Here is a 17494-nt window from a genome sequence, read left to right on the forward strand (position 1 = left end):
TAAAACAACAACTACACTAAAGCTATTCTGTTATACCTGTATGCAAAAAAAAATATTTCATAGTTCAAATCAAATCAAATCAAATCAAATCACTTTTATTGTCACATCACATGTGCAGGTACATTGGTACAGCACATGTGAGTGAAATTCTTGTGTGCGAGCTTCACAAGCAACAGAGTTGTGCAAAATACAATAATGTAAACAAGCAAAATACAAGAATGGCTACATCTGAAACTAATAAATATATGTACAATATATAATAGTATATGCAGCAATACTGATCAATCTAATAAACTTAGACCTACACCATCCTCCCTATTCTGGTATTTTAAAGAGTACTTAGCATAAATATTAAGCAACCTAACTAATAGGGTTCCAACTCCCAGCAACAACAAAAATAAATAAATAAAAAATAGGGAACCACCCCTCACGCTCCACCTCATGATGCTTAATCGACGTAATCAACCTTAATTTGATGCAGTGTGAAAAAAAATGCACAGAAATCAATTATTTTTCAAGAAATATTAAATAGATTCAACATCTTTCTTCAACAAAATTGCAGACTGCACAGATGGTACCTTCCCAAAGGAAAAAGTACTATAGCTTACTAGGGTATATATATTAGACTTAATAGTTACTATATACAGTAATTGACTTCTATTCATTTTACATCAAATTAAAACTTTGGGTGTCAGATAATTATTTATTTAAAGCTAGACATTTTAAATGAGAATAAGAAAGAAAAGTATGTCTTTGTGCCCCCTTTTCCCTGTTAATGCCCTATCGGCCCCCCTGGCTAAACTTTGCTAGATCCGCCCCTGCACAGTTACCAGCGTCAGCTGCGTAGAAAAAGATCCTCGAGTAGAAAGTAATATTAAATAAATTCTAACAACAGCTTATCAAGCTTAAACGTGCTGCTGTTGTTCAGCCGCTGGTTTCCTCTTTCTGGTGCAAAGTGAGACAAAAACAAACAAGAGAGACGATCAGCTGATCGTTAAGCAGTTTCATGATTGAAGTAGCAGCAAGAAGAGGCAGTCGCTCCATATATCGCTTGTTAAGCTTAACGCAGGAATGCTTTACAAACATTCAGAGATGGACTTACACACTTGCTTTACTTCTCTCGGGGATAACTTTGTCGGAGATGAAATGCCGGGTTGCTAGCGAAGCTCCAAATGCTATCCAGACCACAGGTCCCGCATGCCACAGCTGCTCTATCACGTGATGCGTACTGCTCCGACGTGCTAACGTTCTGAGGTGAGTTACGGCGTGTTGCAAGTTTTGTGAGGTGCTTTCGTGATATTTAATGGATCGGATTACATTTTTTATTTTTCTCCGATATCAGATCCAGTAATTTAGGTCAGTATCGGACCGATACCGATACGTAATATCGGATCGGTCCAGCTCTAATATGTAACATATGTGTTAAATACTTGTGAATTTCACCCAAAACACCCCTTTTTTTAAATTAAATATTTCGTTTTGCATTTCAATCTCCTACCTGTGTGATCTGAGTCTGTGTGCGTTCGTGTGTGTGAGCTGTGTCAGCAGAAGACAGAAAGAAGCGCTCTGTTGATGTGCTTGTGGCGACTGACCACTTCACGAAAATGGCCTTTGCTTTCCCGTGCAAGAATCAGACTGCCAAGCAGGTTGCCAGAAAGTTGTGGGACTTTGTTTTTTGTGTATATGGTTTCCCTGAGCGTATTCATTCAGACCAAGGTCCAAGTTTTGAGAGTGAATTGTTGTCTGAGCTTCTGCAGATTTCGGCCGTTGACAAGTCTCACACTACTGCTTATCACCCTATGGGCAATAATGGCAAGTGGTACTAGCACACGCAGGCTTTTCACATGAAAACAGCCACACAGCAACAAAAAGAAACACAAAAAAAGGCAAGAAGCCGTTGTATTATTAACTGCAATAGCCGGTCGCATGACAGCCACGGGAAGCCGACGGGTAAAGAGATCGTTTGTTATCGGATTACGTCGTGGAAGAGAAATTGTTCGAGCCATGTTTCCGAAGTAACAAAGAGCCGACGGATGGTCTGGAATGCAGCCATTCGAAGACCAAATATAACGTCCCAGAACACTCCAGCTCACATGTGAGTCTGCTCCAAGCATTTCCACAAAGGTCAGTCTGCTGTTGTAGCTATTACGTAATTTATTGTAACATAATTGTTGATGTAGGTTACAAAGAAGTCTTATATTGATTTGAATTGAATTCGTTGTGCTATGCTGCTTTGTTCACTGTGGCTTTGCGAGCTAATGTTTGTTGTGTTTCGTAGGAAAACCAGAAACAAAATGCTGGAATATGATCCAGGCTGGGCCCCTCTATCAACCTGAGTCATACCGAGTACCGTTCTTCGTACCTCGCTTACTACATCCAAGACCAAATCATCGCGCTAACTTTGAGCTCGCTATTCCGGTTCCCCGAACACACCTGTTGTTGACGATTAGTACAGCTGGATGAAGTAATGTGAGATCACTGGGTGGCTTAACAGGGGCTACGCATCGATAGTAGAAACATTGATCGGCAACCCTTTGATTGGTCGGCAAAAATGTCGAAGGAGCGCGCTCAGTGTTATTCGGCAGCAGAGCAAGAACTCCTGAGTGAGGGATTTCAGGAGTTTCAGAGTTTAAATAAAACGCAAGGGAACACTGCAAAGGCTGCAAAAGCAAGGAGAGAGGGCTGGCAGGAAGTTGCTGACAAATTAAACTCGTAAGTAATTTAATAATAATAATAATAATGGATTGGATTTATATAGCGCTTTTCAAGGCACCCAAAGCGCTTTACAATGCCACTATTCATTCACTCTCACATTCACACACTGGTGGAGGCAGCTACGGTTGTAGCCAGGCTGCCATATCGCGCCATCGGCCCCTCTGGCCAACACCAGTAGGCGGTAGGGTAAATTTATTATATTATATTATATTATATTACATGATATCATATTACATTATATCCTCTTTCACATTAGAGCCACAACAGGACCCACTAGAACATGGGAACAAGTAAAAGTGAAATATAAGAATATTCTACAGAATGGTAATATTTATCACTTATATTGCTTTTAGTCTCTTGGAAAGAGACCCTGAAATAATCTGTTTGTTTGTTTATAACAGCAACCAAGAAAAGGGCAGAGCAAAAAAAAAAGACAGGTGGTGGTCCTGCACCCCCTCGTCAACAAGTTGGTTAAGTGAATAATACCCTCACGGGAAAATCGATATCTCTCTATGAGCACACTGTCGCGCTGAGCTAAAGGATCCTGTCTGTCCCGCAATATACGCTGAATTCTGAAAACTCTCCTTATCAATCTTGCACCTTCCGCAATGGGTGGCTCGCGTATACGGACAGGACATGGCTGCGACAGGCTTCCCAAATCCACCTTCGCTTTTATAGCCGTGGGCTCTCATCTTGATTACACGAAGTAATTTACAATTACTACTCTGAAATATGAATTACATCTGTAATAATCACATACATGTAATAGAATGTTAATAGTTCATTTCCCTTTTTTAGGAAATGACCTGTATGTATCTGTGTGACATCAATAAAAGGATCAAGTGCTGCATTATCTTTAGTTACATTGATGTTATTTATTTATGGACAAACAGTGGTAAAATATCGCTGTTGCTTTCGTATACATGAAGCGGACATACCTGAGTGGCCGCGATCTAATCCTGTTTACATAAAGTAAACCTGCTCGGGAGCAGGTTTACGCTTACGGCTCTGTTGCTATGACAGCAAGTCCCGGATGAGCTTCGGGGAACCGAACGATCCAAGATCACGTGAAATCGTCAACAATCAAATCCAGCTAACTTACTTAGCGCGGTACGAAGAACGGGCCCCTGGGAGGGAGAAGCAAACACACACACACAGAAAACATAAACACAAGCAGGGTCGTCCGCAAAGAGCCGTCCGACCGTGACAGCCAGTTATAAATGAAGACAATAAAATGAATGAATTATGAAATGCTCATTTTATTTCTATTAGATCTAAAAATGTTGTGTAACACTACAACCTGAAACAAAAAATAGATGCGTTTGCCTGTAGAGGAGATAAAGGAAAAACTCTAACAACAGCTGTGAAATGGAATAGTCCAAATCACCAAAGGAAACTGGACCTGGGTTTGCAGGGATCTGAAGTTACTAAACATATGCACTAAAACTTAGGACCATATAATAATAAATATGTGCGTGATGAAAGTTGGGCAGCACGCTAACGTTTTGTTGCCACGGGTACCCACAAAGCAATGCGCGAAAGTCACGTGGTCTGTCGATCTCTATAATGGTGGACTTTAACAGCTACTCCAAGCTTCTTCTCTCATACTTGTCTGAGGCTGCCAAGATTGCCCAGAAGCACACTAGCAATGAGCAGGAGCATCAGGCTCATCAGCAATGTTCCCTCTAAGCTGGCACGGTCTCTGCGCACAGAAAATCTGCATTGTGCACAAAAAAAAATCTAACCTGAGTTGAAATTAAAATTAATACTTTAACAATTCTGTTTTGCAGTGTTAGTCAGTGACAGGCTGCTCCCGTGTGGGATTAGAACGATGCCGCCTTATCCCATAGTCCATCCAATGATGCGATTCTCATTCGTATATACGCAGCCAATCAACGTTGCTGACAGGCTATGACAGCGTCCTTATGTGCCGACACCGGAGTTTAAGCTGGCATAATGGCATGGCTGATGTGGAGTGAAGCCACGTTAATGACGTGTACAACCATTGGAGATGTGAGCAGGATAGACGGACAACTAGCTGACAGTTGTAGTTACTGCTTACATATTTCATTATTATATCTTCAGTTTGGTGTGAGTAGTGTTTTGGTGAGCTCCTGCAGAATTGGCTGGGGTTTTTTTTTCAATTATTATTGGGCACTTTTTCTCTGATTCGATTCCAGGCGATATCTAAGTCCTTAGAATAGTATATGTGGCGGAGGTGTGGTCTCAGGTCTGCTGCAGAGGAGGGGTGACGCTGTGAGCTCATAGGGGAGGCATGGAGGCGTGGTGGGAACAGGTGTGCTTGGGCAAGTCGATTGACGATGAGTCTGTGTTTTCTGTCCCATTGGCGGCTGGGCAGAAGTAAGGTGGCAATGAACCAGGAGTGTCTGCGTCCTGAGCTGAAAGGCTAACAAAACCGCAGTTTGTGTTGCCATAAATAAAAGAGCTGCTGCCCAAACATAAGGCCAGTTTGTGCGTATGTGTGTTCTGAGGTCCTGTGTCACAGTATACTTTTTGGTTTTGGTCACTAAAATGCCATCAAAGCTGACTAAAGGAGGAAACTCAATCCTGCCTCACCTGCGGCCTGATCTCCTAATGAGCCCTTGACCTGTTCTGAGTCGGGGACTGCGGGCCAGGCCATCACTAGTGACGATGTCTGCGCTCTCAAAATAGAGCTGCTTTTGGCTCTCCGCAAGGACTTCAGGGAGTTTAAGGGGGTTTCAGTGGATTAACGTGAACAATATGACCATCTCTGTTTTCCCTGATTATACTGGCAAGATGGTGCCAGCATGTGCAGCCTTCGTGGACTGCTGCTGCCAGGAATCAAAGGGGAGCGGTTCGGCCTGCTCCACCAAGCCCAGCTGTTATAGCGGATATAGCGGACACACTAGTCCATTATCTCTGAAATGTGATTCTGTACTGTTCCCTGGTGATAAGGTTCAGCATCTCTCACGTTCAGCATTACAGAGAACACCATACCAGATTACGCATGGATAGAAACAGATAGCATGAAAGATTATCATAAGGACATCACAGAATGCACAGAAGGCTCAATATCATTAGGTCTTTATGTGGATCCCTAGAGAAATAAATAAGGTCAGCGGTCTGACTGAGAGAACTAACAGTGCTGCCTGCTGTGCAGTTAGTTTCCAAAACAGGTTATTCATGGTTACATACGATTTTAGACTGATGTGGGCCAAAGCCTAGCACAGCCTGTAACGTTACTATGACACATTATATGAGTGAACTTGGCTTTAAGTGACTGACAGGTTTCTTTGAAAAACACTTTCTTATATCCAGCTTCTTCCTCTTTGCTGCCGTCCTCCTCTCCTCCTGGCAGCGCAGGCTTGCAGCTGCTAAAACTAAACAGAGCTCCCTGAAAGGCTCAGCCAATCACATTGGCCATATTTGTCACATGAGGTAGGACTCCAGTAGAGAAGTAATTTCACTCTTTCTGCACCGCTGGGTGAATGAGACGTTGACAGATCGTTTTGTTTTTCTTTACTCGAAGAGATCAAATTATTGGTGGGGACATGTCCCTTCTGTCCATGCTAAATCTACGCCCTCGGCGGAAGAAAATGGATGGATGGTGTGCTGCCCTTGTGTGAGCTCTCTTACTGTCCGTACACTTGAAACTAAAATCATCCATAAAACAAACTTTATTATTCTCACAGTTTCATTCACGGATCACTGAAGGTTTGTACACAAATAAAAGCTTTTTCCTGCCGCAGAATGAACCCACTGTGTTATAAAATATTTATTTCATCTCCAAAAGAACAAAATTCAGTGCAGAGCGTGTGATGTCATCTGCCGTGGTCGCCCTCCCTCCAGTGCTGAACAACACCTCTATATTTTGCCTCCTGTCTGTGTGTGTTTGTCTACTTTTGTGAGTTTTGGTTTCCTCCTGGTTTATTTTTATTTTGGAGATGGTGGTTTCCCACATTTTCAATCAGTAATGCAGCAATAAAACTCTGGCTCCAACTCGCTGCCTGATTGTTGCCTCTGTTTCTCATGTTCTTCCCTCAGTTGGACTTTGTTGTCTTTTCCTCAGTCTCAGAGATCATCTGCTAGCTGGCCATCGCTCTCTCGCTGGATTTCTTTGTTGGAAAATGGACTCATGGCTCAGTTCTGTGCAGAAATATTGATGCTCACAGACCTTCAGCTCTGGCTGTGTGTTTTCTCTCTTCTTTGTCTTCTATGCAAATAGAAAATCTGAAGAAAACAAATCTGTGTTAATCATTTGTCGGTTTCTCTGTATTTCAATAGTCACACAAAAAACAGTGAATTATTATCAGACAGTATTTATTCATAAATCACTGAAAGCTTTTATACACAGGTGTATCCTATTCTGACACATGTCAATATTACATTTTGATGACAAGTTCTTTTAAATTTAAGATAAAGCATTTGGGGAATGATGTACCTGATCATCAGTTATTGTGGTGCAGCTGCACTCAGCCTCATTTCTCTTTGATTTAAGTTCAAACATTTGTTTACAGCCTTGATTTTGACACTTAGTCTCACTGACCTCAAAACACTAACAAGTCATGTTTTAATCATACATCGATACAGCATTTCATTCTACACCAGGGGTGTCAAACTCTAATACAGAGTGGGCCAAAATTCAAAACTGGAACAAAGTCGCGGGCTAACGTTAATATTTACAGAAAAAAAAAAATCTTACTCCAGATATAAGAATGAATCTTTTCTTATGGACTCAAACAAGTTTGCTGAAAAACTGAATATAGAACAAGCAAAGCTTAATACTAAACAATATATATATTAGCTGTATAACACCAGAAGGCCAGCTCTGATAGTCATTTGGTATGGCTTCGCGGGCCAAATGTAATTAGGCTGCGGGCCAAATTTGGCCCGCGGGCCAGAGTTTGACACCTATGCTCTACACGCTTCAACTATTTAATTCGTCATCTTCTTCTTTTGGTAGACAAGCAGAAGCAGACGGCCGTAGTGATCAATGTAGCGGTTCTGAATGACAGCAACATCAGGAAGAAGGAACACGAGAAGCTGGAGAAGTAACAAGGGCTCAGAGAAGAGCTCGAGAGGATGTGGAGGGTGGAGGTAACGGTGGTCCCCGTGTTGATCGGAGCACTCGGTGCGGTGACTCCCAAGCTAGGCGAGTGGCTCCAGCAGATCCCGGGAACAACAGCGGAGATCAGAAGAGTGCAGTCCTGGGAACAGCTAACAGCTATGTGTGTGTGTTTGTGTAAAACAGCAGCTCCAGACTGTTCAAAATGATTTGTTTAAAATGAATGAACAGCAGGAATCAGGATCAGCAGGTGAATTCAAAATGAGCTAGGTCAATTTCTATGTGCCACAGCGGCACATGCAGCCAGAGCGATGGCGCCTGCACCAACCACGACTCCGACTGCTGCTTCTTCCACCTGCAGGAGGAAAAACGTCGTTTAGTTTTTCTGCAGGAACATTATGAGCAGATTATTGTCGTCAGTCACCGCTGAAAGTTTCAACAACTCTGAGATATCAGTAAAAACACACGAACACGTACACGAGCATTGTCAGCTGTTGGTCATTACTATGATTATGGGCATTTTTATTTCTTTAAATTATTATGGCATCAATAATTCTGGTCAGCAGTCAGAAACGTTTTAATTCAAAATCTCAGCTGAAATCTGAGCAGCAGCCCCTCACAGCTCTGCTGGTTATCAGCTTCTAACTGCAGTAAATCCATTTCTCTGTGTGCTTCACCCTCGTGTGTCTAAATATTATAACTAATTGCCGTCAGTGTCATGTATGATCTGGTTTTAGTTGACAGAATGTCACACACCGCAATGATTGTTATTGGTTTTGTTACTTGTCCTAATAATGAAATAATAATGTAAAGCTGCTTCTTCCATGAGCAGCAGACTAACATCGGTGCCTTTTTATCTCATTTTTTTCACAGCAGCTCCATAAAGACTGTTTCCTGAAAGCAGCAACACGGTTTAACCCACCTGCCGTGATTCGGCCACACCGTACCGCAGCTTTGTGACAAAGTGCTCACAGTTAAATGAGACAAGGTCGTATCGCAGTTCTTTGCCCACCAACGCTTTAGCATCCTCCACAATAGCATTAGCTGGGCGTGGCTTGTATTGCCTGTCCATGCTGTTGTTGATTTTCCAGTCGTCTTTTCCCACCACATCCCACATCTTCTCCTTCCGCACAATGCCGTTTGCAGCTTTGACAGAAGCGCCGCTGGAGACTCCATCTTTCAGGGCGAAACAGAGGAAAATAAAAACGGCTCATAAAGAGTTTCTACACTGAATGCAAACCTATTCATTTCTGGTAAGTGGATCATTGTGACAGTCTAGTCTACAAACATATTGTTTGTGGTCTGAAAACTACACTGAATGAATGTGGGCTGTTAGATCTGCTGATATTTGGTAGCAGGTCAGGACTGAAACTCACAGTGATTTACAAAGTGAACAACAAAGCCCGCACCGACGTATACAGCCCAGTGCTTATAGTTCTCACGGGAGATCTCAATCAAGTCCCCGAGCTCTGGCTCCTTCTCATCCTGGGATTGGAAAAAAAAGAAAACAAATTTAATTCCTCAATTAAATAATTAAATTGTTTTTAAAACCAGTCTCAGTAAAATGTCACAGCCTTCATGTCTGACTGGTCTACTTACCTGATCCCCTCCAGCATCTGCAAAAGCAAAAAAACATTTTAGTACAGATCATCAGAAAGAGAGAAAAGCTTTGCTTTTTATTTTATTGGATTAATTGAACCATATTTTGGCCATAAGTAGTTTCCTCTGTCTTTTTCAGAAATGATGAAAGTAAAATGGTAAATGGCCTGTATTTGTATAGCGCTTTTCTAGTCCCTAAGGACCCCAAAGCGTTTTACACTACATTCAGTCATCCACCCATTCACACACTGGTGATGGCAGCTACATTGTAGCCACAGCCACCCTGGGGCGCTGTGAGGAGAAACTATTAGGCGGCAAACAAACACAGACTCAAAGATTTTACATGTACATGGGCGATGCCCCGACACTGCACCAACATGTGCACTGTGTGTGTCACAGAGGAATCGCGCCGGGCTCTCAGTACATCCTTTATTTATACTCAAACAGGCTTTCACAGCAATAGGTGTGGCATGTATAGAGCTCGATAACATCTCCTTAAAAGCAGAGACCATTAGCTTATCTGTTGAAACAGGAGGTAGCTTGGCATGTGCAGAGCTCGATAACATCTCCTTAAAAGGAGAGACCGTTAGCTTTTTGGCTGTCACAGCTCACTCCCTTTTCCTGCAATTGTCTAATTCACAAACTCTCCTTCCTTTAAATGAAGCTACAAATAAACATAACTGAAACTCTCTCAACAGGCGCACTGACAGAGGTGAGGCTGCCGGACACTGGCGCCACCGGGCCCTCTGACCACCACTAGTAGGCAAACATGGGGTTAGTATCTTGCCCAAGGATATTCGGCATGCAGCCAGGAGGCAGCCTGGGATCGAACCCCCGACCTTCTGATTTGTGGCTGACCTGCTCTGCCACCTGAGCCACAGCCACCCCAAAGTAAATTGTGGCAAATGAGAAATGACAACATCCTGAGAAAACTAAGAAATAGTTACAGACTCACAAGACGACGATGATGATCCCATGATGTCTCCGAACTTAGAAACAAACGATGGACTGAACTGTTTGATGGACCTGGTGAAACAAAGAACATTTTGAGTTTAACTGAAACACTTTTACACACATTCGCACACAAAAACACAATTTCATAGCTCAGTACGTAGAGTGGTCACACCATAATGAGAAGGTTGGGGGTTCGAATCCACTGAAAGGCTACTCTGAGGTACCTCTGAGCAAGGTACCGTCCCTACTCACTGCTCCCCGGGTGCTACCTCAGTGGCTGCCCACTGCTTCACTGAGTGAATGGGTCAAATGCAGAGGACTAATTCCCCTACAGGGATTAATGACGTGTACATTACATTACACACACTTCATTAGCCTCCCTGGCAGTGGAAACATCTCAAACGTCTGCTTCATCACACTGTGATTTAGGGACAAATAATTCAGTGTGGGCTTCATTTATTCACCAGCTGAAATCCTGAAGTCAAAACTGATGCATTCAAGAATGAAACAGGAAGTTAATCATTCTAAAGTTTAAAAGCAGGGAAAGAAAGTTTCCCCTCCCACAGAACAAAGTTTTCTTACTCAAGAACCACTGAGAGCAAAATAAGAAGAAGAGTAGCTGATGAAGCTGGAGCGACATGCAGAGATGGAGATGAGCTTACGGCAGATTTTATATGAGAATGAAACATTGGTGGCTGTTCCTGAACTCCACTAATGTCCACTATCAAAAAAGCTTATTAAGACTTAATGTAAATCTTTCTAAAAGCATTTATCATCACTGTGAAACTCCTGAAAACAAACACACTTTTACTGTGTTTTATAATAACTTTATGAGTTATCATGTTCCTGGTAATGTTTTATATTTAAGCAGCGAAATCTTATAACTTTGACTTGAAACTTGAAAGTTGCTGATCTGAAGTAAAACCAAATATAAAGCTGTGTTTGTGTGATGTGCAGAGAGATGTCTGAGTTTCTTTCCACTCACCTGCTGAAGTCAGTGCTGCAGAGAGAAGTGCTGTGAGTCCTCAGAGTGAAGCGCTATATATACATGTGGCCCAGCCCATCCTCACAGTCAGTGTAAAAGTGAAAATAAAAGTGTGCAGCAGAACAAAACTGAAAGACATACCTGTGCACTTAATGTGTTTCTCATGTTTTCCTGATGAGCAACTCATGCAGCACATCATCCACACAGTGAACCTTTATTTTTGTTATGCATCGTTGTTAACGTTGTTAAAACATACAAAAACATCTTTTATCAATCACTATTTTTTTATTTCTAATGTGAATTTTAACTCACATTAATCCAACATTCCTTACTTTTAACTGCTGGACATTTGTGGGAGATTTTCATCTTTAAAGAAATCTTCCCATGTTTCAGTGATGGCATTTATATCAATGGTTATTTACTAGTTACTCACTGTGAGTCTATAGTTTATTGTGTTTGGTGATGCAAATGTTTGCACAAGTGGTTTACTGTGGCCAAAGAACAGATATTGTTATAATGGTGACTGTGAACCATGAGATTCACTCTGTGGTGCTTCAGTTGTCATGTTGCTGAGGTTGTTCATGCCCTTTGTGACAGTGTATCAACATCTGCCATGCTGCTTATCATTGGAAGTGGTTGATAAGTTTGTGTTGTTCATAAATCCTGCAGTCAGAGCTGTAAACAAGCTTGTGTGTCTCTTTATTCTAATGCACAGTTGCAGCATTTAGGATCGCACCCCTCCCAGACACCCACCAGGTGGGCGGGGCCAGCATCTATATTTGCTTTTGGTTTTGAAAAGGAAAAATGAAACTGGATACACAATCTGCTCTGCACGGTTTATTTCTGGAAGGTGTCAGAGTCGCTGTAAAAGCAGGTGATCATACAGCAGTTCACAGCACCCAAGTGGGGAAAAACCACAGTAAGAATAGTTTCACTTCCAGTTTTCCATGAGTGACGAGAACCCACTGAAAGGAAAAGAAGGAAGGATGAAGTGCAGTGCCAGAAGTGACTCAATATCCTTATGAGAGTTAATCAACAACCCTGAGTCTGACCCCGACCACTTTCTCTCTTTCTTAGATGCCTGGCCAGTAATTTATGCAGCTTATCACCAAATTCAAGGTTTGCTTAACAGGTCCTGGAAATTTTATCTGAGAGCAATTTATTGAGTTTGTACTTTAGAGTCAATATTTTACTGTGTAGCTGTACTGATGGTTGTTTGGCAGAGTCCAACTTTGGTATTTGAACCTCCAACTGTATATGTTTCGCATTATTACGTTTTTTTCTCAGACGACTGAAAGGACAGCCTCTCACATACACTTTAAACGTCTACCACAATAAAAGAGATGATAAATCGTCTTGGTCATATCTCAAAAAAACAACTTGATCTGTTCTTCTAAGTATTTGCAGAATGTTTTCCTGGTGAGAAATTGAGGATCTAATTGCCAGTGTTTATAATTACCTCCTGATTCCAGTAGATGATCTAATATGAAGATATTATTATATTTGCTACTTTTGGACGCTGTGTAACAGTTTACTATCTCATATATATACGGGAGTATGTGTTATGAACCACAATTTTGAAAACACTCTGGCAATCCTCATATGTTTGTACACACTAAAGCTGGTGCACCAAAATGTCCTACTAGGAGGTTCTTTAAATACAAGGGGGGGAGCAAGAATCAGAAACCCAGCACAAACAGACTAAACAGGTCCAAACAGATTCAGCTTCTTGCCAGAGGAGGAATGCAGGAATAAGCAAACAATGCTAAAAATAAATCAAAATAATTAAAAAAAAAAACCTGTACAATAAAATGTTCATTTTACACCAAAATCCATACAATCCTGTGGTGGAGTTTTGGGTGACAAGTGTATCTATATAACTATATATCTATCTGCACTGAACACATATACTTTACTGTATATGCTGTAACTCTTAAGCACAGGACGTTTTGCCCTCACTACTGTTTATTAAGGTTTTACAGTAACAGGGTTGTTAATGCCAGGAAGAGTTTTCCTGAATAACTTACTCTCCAGCTCCGGTAACACGTGACAATAAAATCACCTTAAGTAACCATGTATACACAGACAAGCATGTAACCTATGTAGTTAGGTCAAGTATTATTCACATGTATAGTATAAGATTAGACCACTGGCTGAATGCTTGTTGTAAGACGTAATAATTTGGTAATGTGCGATGTTTGACCGTGTCGTGACCTATTGTGATAAGGCAAAGCAAAGGGTAGCCACAGTCCTGACTGGCCCCGGGCCAGGACCTTTATCTAACCCTGCACCTGCTGTCTTTTTGTTTTGTTTGGGTTTTTTGTCCCGTTTGGATCTTTAGCCGTCAGAATTGTTGTCTGAAGGCCAAGAAAGATGCCAAGTGGATTTATTTTACCAAGTGGATCATCATGGCCCTGCCATGTTGGTCCATTTGATTGACCTTTATTATAATTATGTATTTATTTTATTTTCGTTTTTTAAAGACAGGACAGACATGACTGTGGGACAGGACAGGGAGAAAGAATGAAAGAAAGAGAGAAAGAAAAATAGAGGAGGGGAGAAGAGACGGTGAGAAAGGGGGGAGGAAAAAAAAGAAAAACAAATAAGAAAGAGCAACATAATAAAAACAGCACCATCACAATAAACTAGCTCACAGTAGGTAACAGTAGATACTGAATATTACATTTTATTGTGCAGCACGCAAGATCAACAGCGCACAATGTGCTTTGAGGCAGCAGCCAAGAAAGCTGTAGCTTGTGTCTGTGCACACCTGTGTGGATCAGCACGCTTGTATTCAAAAGGTTTCTCCATGTAATGATCTGCTAGGGAGTGTGGGGGGCCACAGCCCCGTCCCCCAGGGCATGAAGCAGGTATGGAGGAGATCCAGGCCACAGAATATGAGGACCAAAGGAGGACCACCAGGGGGGGCAACCGTGCCACGCTCCTGGGGAGAGCTGAGGAGAGCCCCAAGTGAGAGGTCACCCAGCAGCTACGGAGCAGAGGCCAGAGGGGGGTTACAGTGGCGTGCCCGCGGGCTCTGCCGGCAGCCAGCTGTGCCAGAAAGGACCGGGCCTAGAGGCCGCAGGGCACCCCACCCCCCAGAAGGGGCCCAGCTGGGCCACAGGATCCAGGCCCCGCCAATCGACCACCAGGAGTGAGCCGGTACATACATGAGCGCCCAGACACCAAGAACCACCAACACACCAACGTCTGAGGGCATCAGCCACCAGCAGGGAGTGTGGTGAGGGGAGATAGACCTCCATACCTCGGAGAGCCTGAGATGTTCCCAGGGAGGCGGAGTCTAAGACCCAAGCTGACATATAGACACGGAAAAACAGGCGCACGCAGACACAGACGTGCACCTGCTGTCTTTGGCTGGAGGACAAGAGGAAAGTTACCCAGCAGCACGGGGCAGGGTTACTGGTCCCTATAAATTCAGGGACCAGAGGACACCCCTCCTTCTTTCTGTCCCTCTCTGTGTGGCTCTCTTCTCTGTGCTTAAGGCTGTGCACCCCAGGGCTTTGCTTTTATGTGTTGCTGTTCTGTGTATGTACTTCTTGCTGTTCATTTGATTTGCTAGGGAGGTCTGGGCTTCTCTGCTTAGGCTGCTGCTGTGACGTGGCGATGGATAGATGGATGAAATACTTTGTGAAAATATATAATAAAGTCACAATCAGCTGCTTCTCCAGGCAGTTTGTCATCTCAAGGATCAACTCTGGGATCATAGTCAGCTTCCAAATATTCTGCCTCTAAATGGAAGCTGGTTCATGTTCTGGTTTCTATGGACTTTAGACAGATAAATGACATCTAAACCCCCCCAGACAGCAGATGGGAGGATGTCCACCCATCAATTCATGCCCTGAAACTCAAGACCAATTGGGTTATGCAGCAGGAGAACGATCCAAAACAAAATTCCCCAACTCTGATTGGCTAAAAAAATAAATAAAAAATAAATAAATATATAAACAAAACAAAAAAAAAACCATGAAGCTTTTGGAGTGGCCGAGTTGAGATCCAGACTTAAATCAGACTGAGATGCTGCCCGAGTTAGAAACCCCAGCAGTGTGGCTGAATTACAGCAGTTCTGCAAAGATGAGTGCTGATCCATCGTAGTGTTCAGAGTTTTTTATTCCCAGACCTGGATCATCAAGAAAAGCCCTGATAACACCATAAATGTTACATTAGGGTCAAACTACATGTTAAAACCACTTTGAATTAAACTATACCAACACATGAGCGTATGTAATTAAGAAGTACATCACATTTTATTGTACAGTGTTATTATTCAGTATTTGCTCACATTTATCTTAAATGTTCTCACCAGAAACTAATGTTGCATCATTTTTGCCTCCAGTGAACAAAAGCACAGTCCTGACAGTAACCAAGGAGAGCTGAATGCAAACAGGGACAAAGGGTGTGTCAGGGGAGAGGAAGACACCTGACCAGAGAGCCTAACGTCATCAAATCAAGACATTTATCAGCAGTTATGACAGGCTCAGTGTGCATCAGCAGTTTATGAGTATAATGAAATAAAAATACAGCAACGATTATGAGATAAGCTTGAGATGCAGAGTCTTTATCATTTAATGTTTTCCACTCACAGAAATAGACTAAAGGAAATTTAATGGCTTTTGAATTAAAATTTAAGCTTTTTTAGTTTTTCTCTTCGACACTTATGTTGTTCTAACTTTTGAATTTCTCACGTGTTGGATCAATAAAGTATCAATCTAATCTATCTTATCTATTTATATCTATCTAAGCTTTAATGGAGAGGAAAACTGCATAGCAGGTATAAATCTGGTCACCTTCAGATGTGCCAGATAAAAAATGTTCTGCTTGATATTTGAGGAGTTTCCAGACGTGTTTGTCTACGAGTGTCTTCATCATAACAAATGTAAGTATTGAGTGTATGTTTACCTCCTTATTATCTCTAAAGAATGAGTTGTTCAGCCTTTGTTGCTTTGGTCTTGGCTAGCAGGTAGAACAGGGCCATGCATCAGATTGTGTTCTGGTACCTCTTGTTTTTTCATATCCTTCTACCAAAGCTCAGAAGGTTAGTGCCGACACAAACACACAGTGTCACCTTCTGGTGTAGCGTGGAATTACATCAGTTTCACCACAGTAAATCAAATCTTGCTGTTTTGTTGAACCTAAATTTGTCTGTTATATGTTGCACCAACAGCTGTATTATGTCAACCACAGGGTAACATCAGTGTGTTGAGTATTTGTGGGACTGTGGTATGAAAACACTTATTTTAAATCAACTCATTGCTTCGCCTGATCGAGATCTAAACCTGTTCAGATGATCAACATGAATCAAATGATGAAATCAAATGAACGTGTAAAACTTCAGCACTGGATTATTGGCCCTTCTTGCCCTCACGTCCTGACAGCCCCCACCACAGCTCTGAGGGAGAGACTTTGTCAGGCGGCTGAGAGGCACAAAGTACGAAGAAAATGACAGTAAGTCTGGATGAATGTACTCTGCATCTCTGAAATATTATTATGCTGAAGGTATGACTCTTCTATGAAATCCTGCACACGGTGCACTTGAACATATAAAAGTGATGATCACCTCTTTCATTGGATTTTGAGTGTTTTACTCAACCTTGTTACATCATTTATAGGAAGTGATGTAATGAGTTAATGGGGCTGAACAACCCCCTGAAAGACCCACTGAACTGAATTTGGTGATCAAAGTTTGTTATGCTACTAAAACTGGTGAATTATGATGGGAACACTAAAGTGGGATGAGGTTGCCCAGAATCGGACGGTTAAAGAAACTGTAATGCCAGACATCATAACAGGGTTGGAAATGTGTGTTTTAGTCTCAGGACAATAAGACATTATAAATCACCTCCATCTTAGCCACGAGCTAAGGTAACAAATGGAACTTCATATTTTATAAATAACCCTGCATTCTCTTGACTTGATGATCAGTGCAGTCCTTTAAGTGATGCCTGTGGAGCATATGTGACCAACAAATGTGACATAACTAACAGAAATATTGGTAACTAGTAAATGGTCTGTATTTATATAGTGCCTTACTAGTCCCTAAGGACCCCAAAGTGCTTTACACATGCAGCCATGCACACATTCACACCCTGGTGATGGCAGCTACATTGCAGCCACAGCCACCCTGGGCGCATTGACGGAGGCGAATATTCATTAATTCATATTAATCCCTACTGTCA

General features: G+C 42.1%; 1 protein-coding gene across 1 annotated transcript; it reads right to left on the reverse strand.

The window, feature by feature from the left end:
- Positions 1-7893: 7893 nt before the first annotated feature.
- Positions 7894-11327, reverse strand: LOC113034395 (retinoic acid receptor responder protein 3-like). The gene is made up of 6 exons (XM_026188918.1): positions 11301-11327; positions 10317-10387; positions 9362-9378; positions 9139-9247; positions 8685-8938; positions 7894-8117 (listed from the first exon to the last, which is right to left on the reverse strand). The coding sequence occupies exons 2-6, from the start codon at positions 10336-10338 to the stop codon at positions 8034-8036; spliced, it is 486 nt and encodes a 161-aa protein (XP_026044703.1). The 5' UTR covers positions 10339-10387; positions 11301-11327; the 3' UTR covers positions 7894-8033.
- Positions 11328-17494: the final 6167 nt, after the last annotated feature.

This window comes from Astatotilapia calliptera, chromosome 12, assembly GCF_900246225.1.
Source record: "Astatotilapia calliptera chromosome 12, fAstCal1.2, whole genome shotgun sequence".
NCBI classification, from domain to species: Eukaryota; Metazoa; Chordata; class Actinopteri; order Cichliformes; family Cichlidae; genus Astatotilapia; species Astatotilapia calliptera.

Excerpts from the sequence above, each read along its gene's own strand:
- LOC113034395 (XM_026188918.1), bottom strand. The coding sequence starts at position 10,338 with ATGGGATCATCATCGTCGTCTT. Across the intron at positions 8,939-9,138 it reads TGTTCACTTTGTAAATCACT|ATGGAGTCTCCAGCGGCGCT; the intron begins GTGAGTTTCAGT and ends TCGCCCTGAAAG. Across the intron at positions 8,118-8,684 it reads GTGTGGCCGAATCACGGCAG|GTGGAAGAAGCAGCAGTCGG; the intron begins GTGGGTTAAACC and ends TTCCTCCTGCAG.